This window comes from Staurois parvus, unplaced genomic scaffold (assembly GCF_062004578.1).
Source record: "Staurois parvus isolate SC_StPar_1 unplaced genomic scaffold, SC_StPar_1.0 ptg000502l, whole genome shotgun sequence".
Taxonomy (NCBI): Eukaryota; Metazoa; Chordata; class Amphibia; order Anura; family Ranidae; genus Staurois; species Staurois parvus.
In genome coordinates, this window is record NW_028318298.1 from 2,086,986 (window position 1) to 2,107,378 (window position 20,393).

Consider the following 20,393-nt stretch of genomic DNA (forward strand, 5'->3'; position numbering starts at 1 on the left):
CTGTGGGAAAGCCGGACATCTCAGGACGCAGTGTCCTGAGCAGAAGCAGACGACATCATCTGGCCAGCCGGCCAGCAACTCTTCTTCTGTGCTGTTCGTTCCCAGGAAGATGCGGGTAACCCCCGCCAACTTGCAACCCGTTACCGTGGGCAACCGTCTGCAACTGGTTTCCGGGACACCGGGGCAGAAGTCACCTTGATCTGGCCAGAGCTGATTGAGCCACAGAACCTCATCCCAGGAAAGTTCCTGACCCTCACAGGAGTTGGGGGGACCCGTTCACGCATACCCTGTGCAAAGGTATTCCTAGATTGGGGTGCGGGGAGGGGGATGAGAGAAGTGGGGGTCTCAGCTGAACTACCCACAACTGTTTTGTTGGGTGCTGACCTAGGCACTCTTGTTTCGTATTATGCTCCTGCTGAGAAGACCCGGAAGGGCCCTCTGGAACTCTCTGGACCAGCCCGGGTACTGTGGACAGATATTGGGGTAATGTCTGGGCCACCGGTGGATGGACAGAGAGAGGGGGCTGGGAATGGTGTGGGGCTACAGGATTCTCCATTAGCTGGAGAACAAGAAGAAATCCCCTTGCCTGGGGAGGTATTGAACTCATGTGTCATTGATATTATGAACGTGACTGTTGAGGATCGTTATGGTGACACTGAGGGTGATATTACTAATGTTAGTAACATTGGGAATAAAGTCAGGAATATCAGTAATAATATCAGTAACATTGATAGTAATGTCATTGATAATGTTTGTATTGTTGACGGCAATGTTGGTAATGCTAACAATGAGATTCGTGATGAAACAAAGGATGCATTTTCAGTGTTGGGGGCTGGGGTACAGTCTCTGGGGGCTGAGCAAAGGGATGGTCTGGATAGGCCTGTCCCTTGCCTAGGCTCAGAAGATTGTGCCTTGATAAGTGCCCAGCCGTTGGCCTTGCGTAGGACTAGGCAGCTGGCTGGGACTTTTAGTTCCACGCCTCAGGCAGCACTGAAAAGCGATTCCCAAAGGAGCTTCAGAGGCCCGCTAGCTGTGAGTTGCCCTGCTAAGGAAGGCACACCACAGCTGGCTGGGACTTGTAGTTCCACAGTTCAGGCAGCCCTGAAAAGTGAGTCTCAAAGGACCTTCAGAGGTAAGCTAACTGAGATTTGTAGTCCCACAGGGAAGATGGAAAGCCATTCATATGGAAATTTTAGTCCAGGGCTAGGTGTGGACCCCCCTGCTGGGGAGAATAAACAAAAGACTGGCCTAGTCACTGGGGGTTGGGAGCCTGAAAGCCTGACCGTTAATCTCACTTGTCAAGGTGTGTTCACAGGCAGACAGACAGAGGTCAGAGGCAGCAGGCCTGGATTACGAGTGGAAGGAAGGTTGATGCTTGGGTTACAGAAAAAGGGCCGCCGGGCCCAGACCCAATCACCCTTCCCTGGCACCCGGGTTCCGGAGCTGCTGCCCAGGCCTTTGATAGATGGTGTCTGGATTCAGAAGGTGCCGGCTGACTGGGCCACAGAGGCAAAGGGAATGGCACAGTCAGGAATCCAGGGGTCAGCTAGAGTCTGGGCGACACTGAACGCCAGCCCTGTGTTTGTGACCTACCCCATGCCCAGGAGCCATGAGGTAATGGAGCATCTGGAAGGTGCCTACTGTTTTGCCATCATGGACCTGAGCAAGGAGTATAGGCCACCTTCTCTAACCCAGCAAGCTCAAGACGAGGCAGCCTTCACTACCCCATGTGTCTTGCCTAAATCCACGGGAAAGATAGTTGGGGTTGAGAATGCACCGACCGTCACTCCAGTGGTCAGGAATGGCCCGCAATGCGCAGTGGACCTGGGTGCCGTTGTCCACCTTAGGGGCCTCGCGGTGCTCGGTCCTGTCTGGGAAGAGCCCCTTGGGCCCCTGTCGCTAGTCCGGAACCAACCGCCCGTGCCCAGTCTGACAGTCAAGAAGGGTAACTGTCAGAGGGGCATGTCAGTGGTTCAGTTTAGGAACCCGTCAGTAAGAAGAGACCCCCAGAGGTCTGGGTGTGGGGAGACTGAGGCAGTTGAGGCCTGGTCTGCTCCCCAGGCCAAAAAGCCGGTTACGTCAGTCGCTGGTACAGCTGGCTACGGTAAGACGCCTGGATGCGATGATCATGGCTCAGCTGGACCTGTGACTGACCTAGCAGACAGGAAACTGGAGGAACTGGTGTCCTGGATGCTAGCAGGGAACGAGGACTGTCCATCTTGGATGAAGGTATCTGTAGACACCACTGGGAGGCAAGGCCCAGAATTCGCCTGTCCAGTTCTGGTGCACACGGACGCTACTACCTTCAGGCCAGATGTAGTCCTAAGCCTGAGGAAGAAGGTAGGAGAGAGAAATCTCCTTCTCTACCTCGACAAGAAGCTACATATTAATATGTTCGCATAGGACACCCCTGAGCCAAAGTGTTTTGTGAACAGGTGGGCACCCCGGCAGTTGCCACGGGATTCGGATAGCCACAGCCGACTGGTACCCACCCGTGACCACTCACTTGGTCAGCCCAGCAGTGCTGCCGGAGAGAACGGCTTCCTGTTTAGATGGAATTCGGTTCTCCCGCAGTACAGCGGTGCCAGGACGTCCCAAGAGGAACCTCTGGGCAGAGGTCGGTGGCGTCAGGAGGGAACGTGTAGCTCCCTCCCTGGCCACCACTTAAGGGGGAGGTGTAACAAACTAGCTCATCAGAGCTGGAAGCGGAGTTCTTCTTTTTCTTGTTCCTTCTGTTATTTGATCATTCCTCACATCCCGCCTTTCCAGTCCTGAGAGACCAACGTTATCTCCTGACAGATGGTGGGGGTCAGCCCAGGAGAAACATTCCTGGTGGGGCCAGCAGTCTGGGGAAACTGTCACCTTTCTCACCTACGTCTGATAAGGCCGCTTTTCTCAGAGGGCTGGGAAGCATTGACCCAAAACGGCGTAAGCCCACACATTATCAAACTGACCAGAGTAATTGCACATTCCTCTTCCTCAGGTCAACCGTATGTTTCATGTCATGTATTATGAAGCTGTAGTTTAATTCAGTTTCCCACTGACCACTCCCAAAACCTGTAGTAAGAGCCCCCCTCCCCTTTGAGAGGGACTTTTAAGAAGAGACAAGTGAGTTAGAGCTTGACACACACACACACACACTCACACTCACACTCACACTCACACACACACACTCCCAGCAACATCGTAACAAAAGTTAGTTTTTAGTAATAAATCTTTCTTTCTGAAAGTGTTAAACTGTTTCATTATAGTGTATATTTGTTAACGGGAGTTTCCCAGTCTCCGACAAAAGTGGTGGTGGCAGTAGAGGGTTAGTTGCGTAATTAACCCGACCCAGTAACAAGCGCATTTAGGCTGCAGGCACAGATTGTAGTCCATTAGCTGGGCAATCACTGTGCTGGGTGCAGCTGAGTGTGGCCTTGTTACACGCGTCACACCGCGGTTTTAGATCGGCCAGTCCTTCGGTCACGAGTTTGGTGAGAAGGTCTAGGGTCTGACGCCGTGGGCGTGACGTATTACTGTTAGTCACGGTCGTACGATTGTCGCCTGTTGGTGGCGTCGACCGTGGATCCGTGACAAGTATGTTTAGAGTTTTATGTTTTGCCTTTACTTCCACTTTAATGTAAAAGTATAATGATGAACATAACCTATAACTATATACTGAAGGATTATTTAATAATGTACATGTTTCTGAACTGCTAGTATTGCAATGTGGTGTTTTCCTCTAGTTCCACATTGAGTCCATTTGGTGCTAGAGTCAAAGATACAAAGCTAATGTCTCTCTATTACGTAATCTGTTTAAACCATTCAGCTCTCTTGGTATTGTCTCAATCACCCAAACTTTGAGACCCTCTGTGGACTCTACGTATTGGCCTAATCGCACAATCTATATATGAGGCCACAGGAACAGGTAAAAAAATAGATCTCAATTTCAGAGGTGAAATTTTAAAACTCTTCGAGGTGAGAAATTTTTTCCTTTTGTTGTCAATAGATTTTTTCCTGTTGAACAAAGGGACTCATCTTGCACTGGTACATACCTGTGATGCTGAAAAAACAACTTAACACTCTACTTGTCAACATATTTTTGTTGGTACATTTTATCTTGCTCTGAGCCATTTTATTTCTTATGCTGGGAGCCCTTCTGTATACAAAACTTGGTTTCTTCGATAACACAGGACTCAATTTGGGATCATGTTTCAGAATATACCAGTGTATCCTAATGATGTTCTCCATATTACGATACCTCTGGTGGAGTTGGGCTAACCTTGGGTTACTTAGCTTCATCTGCCTTTGTGGCTTCTAATTCAGTGTTATTCTGCCTTGCTTGCTGCAAAACTGAGAATTTAGAGTAGGATAGGGTTATAGAGGGGGCGTGTCCTCAAAAGCTTTGTCAGCATCCAGTCAGCTCAAGATACCACCCTATAACTATGATTATTTAGCCTGTTTCCTGTACTGTACTCCTAGATCTGGAATTTACAGGCAATTCAAAATTCCTTTTTTATTGCCTCATTTGAAATTTAAGATGCCTATCCACATCTTTCTCTTCCCTCGCATTCATGCATTCTGCATTTTGCTGTTGGAGACTGACTCTTCAAGCACCTCTCTACAACCTGAGTCTCAAAACAGCTTTCCCCACTTCTGGCTCTTCAATTGACCCAGGGCATTCATGTCACAGGATACCTGGACAGCCTGAATGACTCCTCAACCATAACTTTGTCTTCAATGTACAAAGGAGGATTCAGTTCCCTTAAACATGGTCTCTGCACCTAAAGATCTTTCAAAAACAGATGTGGACTTTCTGGCTCAACAAGCTCAAAACTTTTGTGGCCAAGATCAGCAATCCTTTGCAATAAGATACTCCTGGTGATTCCTTGGACTCTATTCAAGCTGGTTTATGCCTCCTTCTCGGGTCAAGATGACTTCTGGCTGAAAATCCTTGGCCTATTCCAAACAGACCAGACTTACTGACCCAAGGCACCCTTATTCCATCCTTCTTAGTCACTCGCCTTGGTATTTGGGTTTTAATAGCGATGCAGTTAAAGTATAGGATAATTCTGTACTCTGTAATTCCCACCCTACTGAGAGCATGAAAACCCAACTTCCAAAAAGTGTACCATTGCTATCACCAGGACAGGTTGCAGAGTCACAGGTAATGCTGTAACACTTATTTTTTTTTACCTTTCTTCAGTATTTTTTTTTTAATTCCTTTATGTATAGAATTATTTTGCATAAATAAGACAAATAAGATAGCAATCAAGGCAGATTGTCTGATATCAGCATGGGAGAATGCAATGTCATTACAAATCATAGTAAAAGAACGGTCATAGTCAGTAAGAAACAGGCATATTAAGACAAAAACAAGATATTTTCAAAAACCAATGGTATGTTGTGAGCATCATGGTCAGCATTGTGGGAATATTAGAAAAAAGGTTCTTCAGCCCTTAGGGCCAAAGTTCCTCCTTTCCCTATCAGAACCCACTGCACCAGAGATTTTGGTGTCTTTTGGGCTTTTCAGTGTCAAACATTTGCTTCCTAAATTTACAAGGCTGCCATATCCTACCAGGTGGATGTTCAGGCCTCCGCTAATGTGAACTTCAGCCACAAGGTGCTTTAAGCTGTCACCTGATGTTTTGTTTAGGTTCTTTCAAGGCTAAGTCTACCTTCTGAACATGACACATGCTAACCCTTGTGACAAACTGCGAAGGCACCCCAACTGGATGCCTCCGCCAATCTGTGTCCTGCTCTCCAAAACTTTGCAGCAGACTGATGGCCTATACCAGCCCTTTACCCCAAGCCTCATACACAAACAAGACGCTGAGATCCCATACCCCAGACGATGCTGATTGGTGGGAAAACATGTTGGGTGGGGCCTAGCCAGTGATGTCATATACATGCCAAGATTAGGATCTCGGTGTCTGTTCTGATATGCACTCTGATATCCTCTGACTTTGTGGGTATATGTCTGTTTTTAATAATTACTAGTTTTTATGATGTAACATCATTGCGACTCCCCTGGTTTCTCTTTGAAGGGATATTATAATCCCTGCAACTGGAAGGAGCTTCCTTCTTACCTGTGATAGTGTGGAGGTGAGGCTGATGACAGCGGGGCTAGTGCTGATTGAGAGCACAGAAGCGTATATTGTTTTCTTTACTGTTGAGATAAATGTATTTAGTAAGAAGCAGAATATCTTCCTGTTGGCTGTATGATGTGGTTAAATATCATCTTTTTTCAATAAAGAGTTTACTTGTTAAAAAAAGAGGCAGAATATCTACGGTGTGGTGAAAGAATTATGATTAATCACTTGTATGCAGAGTGTTTTTTTTCACAAAATTATTTGCTAAGGTGGTGGACCTATTCTCACATTTGGAGAAAATCACTCTTCGCTTATCTAGTTTTATTTATTTTCAGAGTCTTCAATAAACTTTTTCCTGTCTTCTAATAGCACAATAGAAGCAGTCCATCTGGATCGGTGCAACCTCAATCTAACCGTGGGAGCCATGCACAGACTCCATGATGTGGCTTTGAGCATTGGATCCTGCACAGGTGCACACCTCAGCACTTTGTGCAACACATTTAGTCAGCTGCAGTGTGCTATATAGGTCCAGGGCCATGGTCCAGCACCGGGGAGGGGGGAATGCTCACCATGACAGGTGAAGCTTTGTTTCCATGGAGAGACCAGCATAGTAAGACAAGCATTCTGTATATCTTTACTGTATAACTTCAGGTCTATGTTTGGGATGTATTCACTTTACATTTTAAACTTGTGAAACTTGGTTCTCAAACTCAACTACTCAAAGCTTAATCTCAGGTGGATGACTAGGTGCTGCATCACACTACTGGTTGCACACTTCAGATGCATCCTCCCCCCCTTTTGCCATGAAGACTTTGTCACGGGACAGTCTATACCCAGGTTAGTTCACATTCCTTCCAGACACACTTACCTAATATGTCATATCTTACTCCTTGAATACCCTACAGGGGATCATCCTCACCAATACCTATGTCGGAGACTGGGCAAAAGGGACCCATGGAAAGAACTGAGGAACATTCACTTTGCCAAAGGCCCACACAACACTCAGAGTAACTATGCTTCCCTTGCACCTGGAGCAGGACACTGGTCTTTGCATCCAATTTTAATTCCATTTCAGGCATACAAGAAGCCACCTACCTGACAGATTTTTCTGCAACAATGTCACAATTTCTTAGACAATGAATGGCTTTACTACAGCCATCTCTGTCTTGACCTACAAAGCTTCAAGCTCCTTCTACAGCCCCTCCCGTCAGATCCTAATGTGCATGGCCTAGAAGAGGTAGACGAAGGGAATAAAGAGGCTGAGAGGAGCTCACCCCCCAGATACACATGAAGTTGCAAGTTCATGCTATGTGCTTGCTAATGTAGGTATGTTTACTTTTGTTGTGCGCAAAAGCCTTAGCATTGTTACGCTTGTTTCTCCTCAGTCTTCCCATGCTTCTTTGGGTATATAGAGACCTGAATCATGAAAAATATAATGGACAGTCTAGAACGATTGGGTCAATCCAGAACAAATTTTAGCTCCAAAAATCATTGCCAAACTCTGTGCAGTAGTAAAATAAATCATTCTTTACACTTGCAAGCCTAGCTCTGCAACCAGCTATTGCTGCAATTTCTGACTCCCAAACTGCAGCTACCTGGACTTGGGCAATGAGTAACCAACACAATACTGTTTTCCAGGACCATGCCTTAACTGAGCAGTTACAGCAATTGCCTCCTGTGCTTTTTTCAGAATGGCTCAAATCTCCATTCACCTGCTCAGCATCTTGTGGTTTAAAAACTGGATAGCTAAAACTTCCTGTAAACGATACCTCGTGTGTGTTTGTGAGATATAAAATATCATACACTATATTGCGAAACGCTTTTGGCAATATAGTGTGTGGCGCTTAGTGAATTCAAGCGTGGTACCTTGATAGTTTGCCATCTGTGCAAGAAGTCCATCTGTGAAATTTCCTTGCTACTTAATATTCCACGGTCAACTGTTAATGGTATTATAACAAAGTGGAAAAAATTGGGAACAGCAACTCAGCCACGAAGTGGTAGGCCATGTAAAATGACAGAGCAGGGTCAGCACATGCTGAAACACACAGTGCGCAGAAGTTGCCAACTGTCTGCAGAGTCAGTAGCTAAAGACCTCCAAAATACATGTAGTCTTCAGATTAGCGCAACAGCAGTGCATAGGGAGCTTCATGGAATGAGTTTCCATGGCTGAGCAACTGCATTCAAGCCTTACATCACCAAGTGCAACGCAAAGCATCGGATGCAGTGGCGTAAAGCATGCTGCTACTGGACTCTAGAGCAGTGGAGACGTGTTCTCTAGAGTGACCAATCACGCTTTTCTGTGTGGCAATCCAATGGCCAGTTTCATGCTCCCAACTTTGTGGGAACAGTTTGTGGATGGCCCCTTCCTGTTCAACGTGACTGTGTACCAGTGCACAAAGCAAGGTCCATAAAGACATGGATGAGTTAGTTTGGGGTGGAGGAACTTGACTGGCCTGCACAAAGTCCTGACCTCAACCTGACAAAACATCTTTGGGATGAATTAGAGTGGAGAAATTAAACCAGGCCTACTCATCTGACATCAGTGCCTGACCTCACAAATGCTCTTCTGCAAGAATGGTAAAACATTCCCATAGACACTCCTAAACCTTGCGAACAGCCTTCCTAGAAGAGTTGAAGTTGTTATAGCTGCAAAGGGTGGGCCAACTCAATATTGAACCCTACGGACTAAGACTGGGATGCCATTAAAGATCATGTCTGTGTAAAGGCAGGCGTCCCAATATTTTGGCAATATAGTGTATGTGCCCTTTGAAAGAGGGCTCTGAGGAAGAGGGCTTGTCCTTGAAACGCATAAGCCACCGTGGACTCCCAGACAGCGTCTCTTTAGCGTTTTGCATTTATCTGGGTCTTACCCACCACTATGTCAGTGGACAACTATTTCCATATCACTGTTTGGGAGTATATATGTTTTTTATCCACATTTAAATAAACTCCCTTGGGATAATGCACTTCGCGGTGCATCCTTTTTTCATTCTTTGTAGTCGGTCTCTGGACTACCCCAGCCAGTTGATGGCAGCAAAGTCCCATAATCCTTTGACTATTTCTTAATTCAATCTGCACTCCTATGACCAGTTTTCAGCTGACATCACTCAGCCTGTCCAGGCTTAGGAATGATCCTGACTTTAAAGTTGGGATCCACCCAGATGCCTGGAACAGCAGCTGGCTCAGCCTGTCAGTGAGCTGTTGAGAGCCTGAGCCAACCGCCCCCTGCCCCTTTCACTTCCCAGTGTTTCAGTGAGCACTGAAGGGGCAGTTACCGACTCTGCTGACTTGCGGTGTTTGATCGCTCTGTTCTCAGTATTGGAGCCAGCGGGGGACAGCTGCATCTGGGATTGATGATGCAACCATCTAGGTGAGTAATATTGTTTTGTTTTTTTTTAAAGCTATACTTCTCTTTTAAATTGCACACATAGTGCAGTGAGCTTGCAATGTTGCTTTGTCAACAGAGGAGTTAAGAAAATCCGTAACCCTGCAGCTTGTTGCATTGCGTCATATGTAATAGCGAATTGTCCAATATAGAATAGTTAATGTGTATTCTGGTATAAAGATATGAATGACCTGATCCAGGCTTAAAAAGAGCAATACTTGTGATGGACCAATGACAAACACATGGGAACCAATAGCAATTGCTAGCAACGAGAGTGATTTAAGCATAGCTTGTTGATGAGATTCATTTCTGTGTATTATTGTGAGCATGAGCAGATATTTTGCCCTCGGTCACATAACTGAGCTTATACTTCTGGCCATCCTTTAAGTGTAAAATTTGCTTATGTAATTTAATCTCAACCAAGACATTAAAACTAATCTATAATGATTTCATGTTTACTACGACAGTTGATGATGACTTGATAGAGCAGTGATAGGACCTCAGCTGCAGTACTGAAAGCTTATGGAATGTGTATAATTTGTTAATATTTTTTTAGGATCTTGTATTTTCTGCATCTCCTGATTCTACAATACGTGTTTGGTCCGTGCCAGAGGCCTCCTGCATTCAGGTTTTGAGAGCTCATGAGGGTGCTGTGACTGGACTAAGTCTTCATGCAACTGGGGATTATTTGTTGAGTTGCTCTGATGACCAGGTAAAAAAAAAAATTACTTTTTTGTCAATTCAAAAAATGTAAAAGAACAAAGTATTTCTCGAAAGTTAGCTTAATACAAATCTAATACTTCATATGTGGAAATTCACACGTGAGCCCACCACAGTTCCTACTTTAGCCAAAATGCTGCATGCACAATTGTCAGTGTCCCTCCTCTCTGTATGAAGTTGATTTAAAAAAAAAAAAAGTTGAGCCATTAATTTTTTGGTGTTTGCCTTTGGACTTTTTTTAAATGCATTTTTCTTTTTTTCAGTATTGGGCTTTTTCCGATATCCATGCAGGGCGTGTCCTTACCAAAGTGACAGATGAAACATCAGGTTGTGGTAAGCCTTTTCTAATTACAATGCCCATTTTTGCCTGTCTTTGAATCTACTTGTATATTAATTCCAACTCTTTATTTACAGCTCTAACCTGTGCTCAGTTTCATCCTGATGGGCTTATTTTTGGCACTGGAACAATGGATTCTCAGATTAAGATTTGGGATCTTAAGGTAAGTTTTACTGTGAACCAGAGCCCCCCAGCTGTTGCAAAACTAAGAGTACCTTGAAAACTCTGACAAGCAACATGACTTAGAGGCTTGATGGGACTTGTAGTTCTGCAACAGCTAGAGTGCAGAAGTTTGTCTAAACCTTAGTTTAAGACATTTATTTAAACACGTCCTTTTTTTTTTTTTTTGGCAACACTGAAATTGCAAACCGGTTGCTGACCAGCCACAGTACATCTACTGCGGCAGGGCGGCACAACTGCGCAAAATCATGTTTATTTACACATGATTTCGCATTTCAGGTAGGGGGCGCGCGCCCGCATTGCCGATCGCGGCCGCAGGTGTCAATCACCGGGTCCCGGCCGGTGATTACCTGCCGGAGCATAGCGATTACTGGCAAACACTGACAGGGAGGACGGCTGCAGTGTTTACACTGCAGCTCTCCTCCCTGTCAGTTTGAGCACACTGATCCAGATAGCTGAGTTCAGCTTTCCGGATCAGTGTGTTACTGTGAAGTACACACCCCCCGCCCCATAGTAAAACACTCCCCTCACACAGTTAACCCTTTGATTGCCTCCAAATGTTAATCCTCTTCCTTCTCAGTGCCATTAGTTCAGTGTTTTTTTTTTGGGGGGGGGGCACTGATCACTGTATTGGTGTCACTGGGGATGTCAATGACCAAAAGTCAGTTCCCCCAGTGTCAGAATGTCCGCCGCAGTCCCACTATAAGTCGCTGATCGCCGCCATTTATTATTAATAAAAAAAATAAAAATTCCAGTATATATACCGCCATTTGGAGACGCTACAACTTTCACGTAAACCAATTCATTTGCACGTATTGGGATGTTTCTTTAGCAAAGACATGTCGCAGAATACATTTTGGCCTAAAATTATGACGAAATATGATTTTTAAATTTTTTTACTGGACATGTTTTATAGCAAAAGGTCCAAAATATTGTTTTTTTTTTCTCAAAATTGTCAGACTTTTTTTTTTAACAGCACAAAAATAGAAAACACACAGGCGATCAAATACCATCGAAAGAAGACTCAATTCGTGGGGGAAAAAAAAACAACGTATATTTCTTTTTGGTGCAGCGTTGCATGACCGCACAATTGTCAGTTAAAGTAACGCAGCGCCGTAACACAAACCGCTTCCTGACCGCCCTGTAGCAGAAATACTGGTACAGGGCGGCACGGGTGCGCAAAATCACATATATAAGCGCTTTGCGCTCCCGTGGTTTTCACGCCCCTCCCAGATAGCGTCAGATTGACCGTCGGTACACCAGTAAGCACGTTTAACCCCTTGATTGCCAGGAACACGCTTATACACAATAAACCTCCATGGCTAGTATAGTGTCTGAACGGATCAATATCTTTGATCAGATCAGCACTATACCAGCGTTCACATTAGTATAGCAACCCCAAACACCGTGTTAGCGGGATCAGCCCTGGCACCTGCCAGCACCTGCGATTAGCCCCTACGCTTACCCCCCCCCCCCTCCTCCAGCAAGTGCAGCTTCAGCAGGTTACTGTCACTTGATACATTGCACACAAAACCGCAGTGTTGGCAGAATCAGGCCTGATCTCTGTTAGCACTTGCCGGTAAATTTTGATGACTCTCATAGGCAGCAGAGTGCCAGTACTAGTGCCGCGCTACCTTTTGGTGAACTGGAGAGCACTACTGACCTAGTACATCCTGGTCTTTCACATACCAGCACTGCAGTATCACTTGGTAACGTGGCGAGTTCCATACGTGCAGTACAAGTTGGTGCGATGGCGAGCACAAGTATTGTCTGGCAACCACCAAGAATTCGCACACAGGCCCGTAGAGCCCCTAGTATCCTACTGGATGTGCTTGCAAATCCCGATTGGCAGCCCACAAATTCTGAAGCACCCCTACTTCCCCCTCCACTGCCCAACCTGAAATTTAGGTGGAAGCAGCAAATTTAACTACTCCCCTTGATTTTTTTGGAGCTGTTTTTCTCGGAATATCATGGATCAAAATCATTTTATATGCACAACAATTTATCGCCGCCAACCCAAATTCAAACCTTGTCAGACCATTCGCATGGAAACCCATTACGATTTCCAAATTTACATTTTTTTTGGGCCTAACCCTCAACATGGGCATTACTAAAAAAAATGAATTGTATTAGTCCACAGACCCAAATCATCATATGCCCGTGTTCTCTGCTGCCATGGGCAGGCATAGATATGAGAGTATGTGTTTTATGCATTTCAACGACAATACACTCTGTCGTCCTCGGGGTGACCCTGAATTTGACCGGCTCCACAAAATTCAGCCCCTTGTAAATCACCTTAACCAAAAATTTGCAGATGTCTATACTTGCCAGCAAATAATCTGCGTTGATGAGTCTCTCATTAATTTATCTGGCCGCCTTGCATTCAAACCATTTCTCCCCAGCATGTGTGCCAGATATGGGGTCAAGATGTATAAGACCTGTGAGAGGGCAACAGGCTATACATATAAGTTTTGGATTTACAAGGGAAAAGATAGCCACATGGAGCCCCCCGGATGCCCAGACTACATGGGGAGTGGTGGCAAGATAGTTTGGAACTTGGTGCCATCCCTGTTCCATATGGGGTACCACTTATACGTGGACAATTTTTATTCAAGTGTGCCACTGTTTAGATATTTGTACAATCTTGGAACTGGCGCGTGTGGCACCGTGCGACCTGATGTGTGCCCACCATTAGAAGTGGGTGGATTCAGGGCAGTATATTCTAATGGTGGGCATACCACACACTTTTTCTGGCAGAAATTTCTTCTCTTTTTTTCATTCATCCAAAGAACATAGCATATATACCCAACAAGGATCAGCGACGTACTGGTACATCCTTGGACTTTGAATGGTTATACCAGGATGATGCCTACAGCTGCATAATTTTTTTCAGCCGACAATCAGCTTTCATGTAAAAGCAATCCTAGTGGCTAATAAGCGGCAAGATTACTTTTAAAAGCAGCAGGAGATGATGCCCTCCCCCCGCTGCCTTCCACAGTTTTCTCGGGCAGTCCCGTGCCATCTGGGGAACCTGAGAATGCAGCTGGTGTTTCTACCAGCTGACCATAGAGCTGATTGGAGGCCAGAATGGTGCCAATCATCTCTATAGTCTAAGAAATCGGAAGCTACGAGCATTTCATCACTTCAGTTTCACAGGATATAAACAGCGCCATTTGTAAATTAGGAAAGCATCTGATCACACACCGATCTTGGTTTGATTAGATAATGTAAGGGCAGAGGAGATATCTAGAGTCTGATAGACCCCAGATTTCTCAAAAAAGAATATATGACAATGCCCATTGAAGTTATAGGGGATATTTGCATCCCCTGTAATAGAATTAGAATTAAAAGTGCTAAAAAAAAAAATTAAAGACAGTGTAAAAATAATGACAAAAATTAAAATAACTTAAAAAAAAAAAAAACCCTCGCCCCCCCACCACCCCACGCACCCACACCTGTGTGTGTGAGCGTTGACCCTGTGCCGGTATGTAAACAGAGGTTACAACATGCATGTGAGGCACGCCGTGAACATCAGATCAAGGGCAGTAATTCTAACACTAGACCTCCTCTGTACATCTAAAATGGTAGCTTGTAAAGGCTTTTAAAACGTTGCCTATGGATATTTAAAAACGTATTCAGTTTGTCGCTATTGCACGGGGCATGCGCATTTTTAAAGCATGTCATGTTTGGTATCTATTTGCTCGGCATACCATCGTCTTTTATATTTTATCAAAATAATTGCCCAATATATTGTGTTTTTGTGCATTTAAAGTAAAAAAAAGTGTATTTTTTTTTTTTAAATTTGCTTTTGAAAAATCGTTGCGCGAGAACTATGTGACATAAAAAATTGTAGCACCCACCATTTTTTCCCCTAGGGTGTCTGCTTTAAAAAATATATAATGTTTTGGGGTTTAAATTGTTCACATGAAAAAAAAATCTGTATTTTTTGCTAGGAAATTAAAGTGTGTCAGAAAAGGCTTGATCTTCAGGTGGTTAGAAGAGTGAGTGATATGTGGCATAAACTTCTAATGCTGGACATAAAATGGCCCCACCCCCCAAAACGACCCTTTTTTGGAAAGTAGACGCCCCAAACTATTTGCTGAGAGGCATGTTGAATCAATAGAAGAAATTGTTTTTCTACCACAAGTTTTTGGAAAATGACAAAAACATTTTTTTTTTTTTACTACACAATGTGGAATTACTCCCCAAAATACATTCTGCTCCCGAGTATGGGGGTACCACATGGGAGAGACGTTTTGGCAGTCTAGCCAAGTACAGGACCCCAAAATCAAATAAGCACCTTCAGGCTTTTAAAGGGCTTTATTTCCTCATTACACTTCCTGACTACCGATCTCAGTTTTGGAGGCCCTGAAATGCCAGGATAGCACCAAACCTCCCCAAATTACCCCTTTTTGGAAAGTAGGCACCCCAAGGAATTTGAGAAGCATGGTAAGTATTTTGCAGATCTCATTTGTTGCCACTAGTTTTTGGAAAATGAAGAAAAAAAACAAAAACATTTTTTCTTTTTTTTTAGATTTCAAAACCTTGTGACAAAAAATGAGATCTGCAAAATACTCACCATGCCTCTTTTTAAATTCCTTGGGGTGTCAACTTTCCAAAAAGGGGTTTCGTGCTACCCTGGCATTTCAGGGCCTTCAAAACTGTGATCGGTAGTGAGGAAGTTACGCTCCTTCAGGCTTTCACAGTGATCAATGGATTTCAGGCTCCTGTATGTGGCTAGGCTCCCAAAAAGTCTCACACGTGGTATCCCTATACTCGGTAGAAGTATCAGAATGTATTTTGGGGTGTAATTCCACATATACCCATGGCTTGTGCGAGAAATATATAATTTAAATGACAACTTTGTGTTAACAAAAAACATTTGTTGTCATTTTCCAGAAACTTGTGGAAAAGAAATAAATCTTCCATGGACTCACTATGCCTCTCAACAGGTAGCTTAGGGTGTCTACTTTCCGAAAATGGGTCATTTTGGGGTGTTTGTACTATCCTGATATTTTAGCACCTCAAGAAATGTGATAAGCAGTCAAAGTAAAAGCTGTGTAAATTCCATTATCTATGCCATAGTTGTAGATGCTATAACTTTCACACAAAGCAATCCATATACACTTATTGGGATTTTTTTAACCAAAAACATAGCAGAATACACTTTGGTCTAAATTTATGATGAAATTTTAGTTTTTTTGGATATTTTTTTATGATCGAAATGAGAAAATAGTTTTTTAAAAAAAAAAAAAAAACAAAGGAAGATTGCTGCACCCACTGACTAAGTGTACTCTCACTTGAAACATATATAAACCAAGAATGTGTAGTGCACAAACTCCTCATCCAGACATATAAATGACATTTAAAAAATCCTCCAGTAATCCCATACAAGATAAATCCACACTCCTATAAAGGTCCAACTCCCAAATCACAGAATGTCCAAATTAGTGCATTTAACAATCACTTTCCAGTGCTCAAGATACTCCATCTGCTCACCTTTAAGTTTGGCCTACAAATTACAATGGCTACAGCTGGATTACATATGCGTAGTGGCTTGTGCTCCATCTCTGCCCTACTGGTTTCCTCAGAAGCATGCCCCTGCCCATGCTCACCTAACAAAATGGTGCAGCACAACAAATAATTAAAAATGTTCATCAATGTGTCCATTAATCACTGCTTCAAATAATATGTTGTAAAGAAACAGATTATCTTCTTGAGTATTGCCTTGCATGCAAATAACCTATGTGCATATGGTCGCTCACCTCCCTAAATGATCTCTCTGTACAAATGAGGTCAAACAAGCACTCAAAGATATCTCTTTCTGGGGCCCAAACCCATGATGACCCGTAGCATATGGACAGATGTTGGCATTGTATCACAAAAGCTCTCTACCCATAATGGCTGATGGCACTTGCAAAAATAAAATGGGAAACAAATAGTGCTCTCTATATACTCATTCATAAGTGATCGCATGAAAACATGTTCAGTTAAAAGCACAAGTGCCAAAAAATTCTCAAAGATGGGATCTTTATCCCTCAAATGTTCCCAAACAAGCAGACACCACGTGCAAAAATGGACTCTCGCCTCCTTCCAAGACCTCCCAATCACATGTGGTCTGTAAGCATTTTACGGTGTTTCCTGCTGGGTTCTATACCTCATATACCAGTGGTGCTTGAGCAAATGACAGCACATCACTCCTTCCTCAAAGGAGAATGTGGCTCTCTTCCCTTAATAGTTAAGAGCCCAAGAACAGGCTTAATCAGTAGAGAAGAGAGCCACATTCATGATGCCATTTCTGGTTGGGCCATGAGATGTCCAGATCTGTGATGTTATTTCGATGTGCTGTTTGAGCTTTAGTTTTATGTGAATGTTTTTGTCTTTATGCCATATGTTTATTAAATTGAGTATATACAGAGAGCACTATTTGTCCTCAATTTTATGATTCACTAATGCAATGAACTGTTTTGAGGAAGGAGTGATGTGATATTTGTCATCATTTGCCCAAGCACCACTGGTCTTTGAGGGTATAGGGCCCAAGCTTATAGACTTGTGATTGGGAGGTCTTGAAGGAGGTGAGAATCCATTTTTGCATGTGGTGTCTGCATGCTAGGGGACATTTGGGGATAAGGATCACATCTTGAAGCATGGTTTTGGCACCGGTGATGCTTTCACTTAATGTGAGTGTTTTCATGCTATCTGTTAAAGCAATACTAAAGGTTCAGTTTTTTGGTTTTTTTTTTAAATAACAAACATGTCATACTTACCTGCTCTGTGCAGTGGTTTTGCACAGAACAGCCTATATTCTCCTCTTTTTGGTCCCCTGCTGATGCTCCTGGCTCCTCCTTCCTGTTGAGTGCTACCATAGCAAGTAGCTTGCTATGGGGGCACCCGAGCATGCGTGCTCTGGAGCCATTGCTCTTTGTGTCCATTCAGCCAATGGCTCCCTCTGTGGTCTCAGCCAATGAAAAGGTAGAGAGCTGGGACAGCTGATGTTCTCGTTGACATCACTGGAGTGTGATGGGGCTCAGGTAAGTATAAGGGGGGCTGGGGGCTTCTACACACAGACTGTTTTTTACCTTCATGCATAGAATGTATTAAGGTAAAAAAACTTGAGCCTTTACATCACTTTAACTTATGATTGAGTATATACAGAGACCACTATTTGTTTCCCATTTTATGCTTTGGATGTGCTATCAGCCATTATGAGGAGAGCTCTTTGTGATACCTGCCAGCAGCCGTCCATATTCTATGGTTCATCGAAGGTTTGAGCCCTAGCCCCTTTCAGCGCTTGTTTGACCTCATTAGTGTAGAGCAGTTGTTTTAGAACCCTATCAGATATTTATTGTTGTCTGTGCCCCTATTAGATCAATTCAGCCTCTCTATTTGACCTGTTTACCATTATCATTGAAAATGAAAGTAAAAGAAAACCCAACATTTTGGGTTTTCCCCAGAAAAGTAATATAGGGGAAATTTTCCAATGGGGGACAGTAGTTCAGGTGACCTGGGGGGCCTCATGGAATTCCCTTAATTTGCAGGGATTTTCACTCTCTGTTTTGGGTATGGGACAGGAAGTGAAGGTAAATTTCCCTAATGGGACACAGATGGGAAAAAATAAACAGGCAGGGGTTATAATGCTCCCTTACTCTACCCAAAGTGAAAAAAAAGTTTTTGATTTATTATTTGTAGCTCTGCACCATTTTTTGTTTACAGGCATCATTGCGCAACATGTTTCTTAAATCAACCCAAATGTGAATAAAAAGGAAGAATAAATAAATTAAACTACAGTCGCGTTAATAGGTGCACCCTGGCACCTCTTATGTCCAGCGCACATTCAATGTACCCTGTTGCCACTGTTCTGAGCTACTGGAACCAGCGTCCACTCCGTGAGAAGGATATGACGAAACTGGAAGTGACATTGATGTCCTAAACTCCACTTTTACGCATTTTGGGTATGCCCAGGTGTAATCGGGAAGCTCACGGACGCCATCTGAACTAGGGTTTTTATAAACAAACCTATTCTTTAACTAATAGCATGTAAATCTCTCCTCATATGTTCATTAATGGACACCGCTCTTCTAAATCTTGACCATAGGGTTATATTGCCATCTACAGGACTAGGACACTAGGCAGAAAAAGAACTTTGCACCGCCTATGGGCAGTCCCTTCTGGCTTAAAACCCCCTCTCTGCTATAGACAATCCAGTTTTTTCTGCCTAGTGTTCAGAAGTAGAGACCTGGTTCACTGCTGGGACCTGCAGTTCCGTAGCTTTTTCCTTTTTGTCTTTTTTCCTGCAGACATCTTCTATCAACAGCCGGGCTGGGCGACGGGCTGGATAATCTAGATCCAGTGGCCACCCCATTGAGCTCTTGCAGAACTTTTAGCTAAGCGCTGGGTTGGCTGCGACATGCCCCATCCTGGACCGCGGCAGCCGGCGAGTTAAACGTTTTGCACATATATAACCAGGTGCCTACAGTCCGTGTTACAGTGTTACCCAGGCTGACAGCCCCTGTTCTGTCTTACCCACATGCTCCAGCTGGATTGGTAGGTAGATGTCTACTCCCTCATTTCCCAGACAGTGTGGGGCACAGGTACTCCTTGGGGTGGTCGGTCCCCATGGGGTTCTCCTCCCCCCTCCAGGCTTGTTCTCCTTCTTTTCCCCTAGATCGTTTGGGGCATATTTGTGTGGAATGGGGACTCTGTTGCCCTAGTCTCCCAGAATCCATGCATTGTGGAATAAGGGGGATAGCTGGGCTTTGTGGACGCTGGGCTTTGTGGACTAGTTTGCTACACTGACACCCGGATTCATGCTAGAAATGCTGTGTCACCACCCCTGTCCCTGGGTACTCACCAGAGGTGCTGCTCATCAAGACCTGGATTTTGTTGATGGAGAGTGTGTTGCTTGGTCCCCCGTGGGTGCACGTTCCACATAGACTGCGACCGTCTTTTTGGAGCCCATGCTGGTAGCTTCCTTGGAGTGGTCTCAGCTGGCAGCCTCCCTTTGAAGGGCCACAGACCACGGCTTACTTTTTTTTGCAGGGCCTCAGATGGTGGCCTCCCTTGAGGGGACTCAGTTGTTTGCCTTTCTGAGACCTTATCCAGCAGCCTCCTTTTATTAGGACCTCATATTGTTGGGGCCCCCTATGCGCTGCCTCAGGTGGCCCCCTTTGCAGGCCTCATCCGGTGGCCCCCTGTGCTGAGGCCTTAGCCAGCTGCAGCATTTGCAGGGTCTCCTTTGTATGTCTGCCTCCTCTGGTTGGCTTGACTGGCAGCCACGTTTTGGGTAGATACACACCCACACACCCACGGCCATGCCTTTGCATGTACAGTCAGGTCCATAAATATTGGGACATCGACACAATTCTAACATTTTTGGCTCTATACACCACCACAATGGATTTGAAATGAAACGATCAAGATGTGCTTTAACTGCAGACTGTCGGCTTTAATTTGAGGGTATTTACATCCAAATCAGGTGAACAGTGTAGGAATTACAACAGTTTGCATATGTGCCTCCCACTTGTTAAGGGACCAAAAGTAATGGGACAATTGGCTTCTCAGCTGTTCCATGGCCAGGTGTGTGTTATTCCCTCGTTATCCCAATTACAATGAGCAGATAAAAGGTCCAGAGTTCATTTCAAGTGTGCTATTTGCTTTTGGAATCTGTTGCTGTCAACTCTCAAGATGAGATCCAAAG

At 44.3% G+C, this 20,393-nt stretch overlaps 1 protein-coding gene across 2 annotated transcripts in view; it reads left to right on the forward strand.

Annotated features, from left to right (window-relative positions):
* The window catches only part of PRPF19 (pre-mRNA processing factor 19), a 294,523-nt gene that overhangs the window by 226,942 nt on the left and 47,188 nt on the right, over positions 1–20,393 (forward strand). For both annotated transcript variants that reach the window (XM_089689866.1, XM_089689867.1), the window contains 3 exons: positions 10,016–10,171; positions 10,443–10,512; positions 10,594–10,679. In XM_089689866.1, coding sequence (XP_089545992.1) covers positions 10,016–10,171; positions 10,443–10,512; positions 10,594–10,679 — 312 coding nt within the window. The remainder of the gene's footprint in view (positions 1–10,015; positions 10,172–10,442; positions 10,513–10,593; positions 10,680–20,393) is intronic.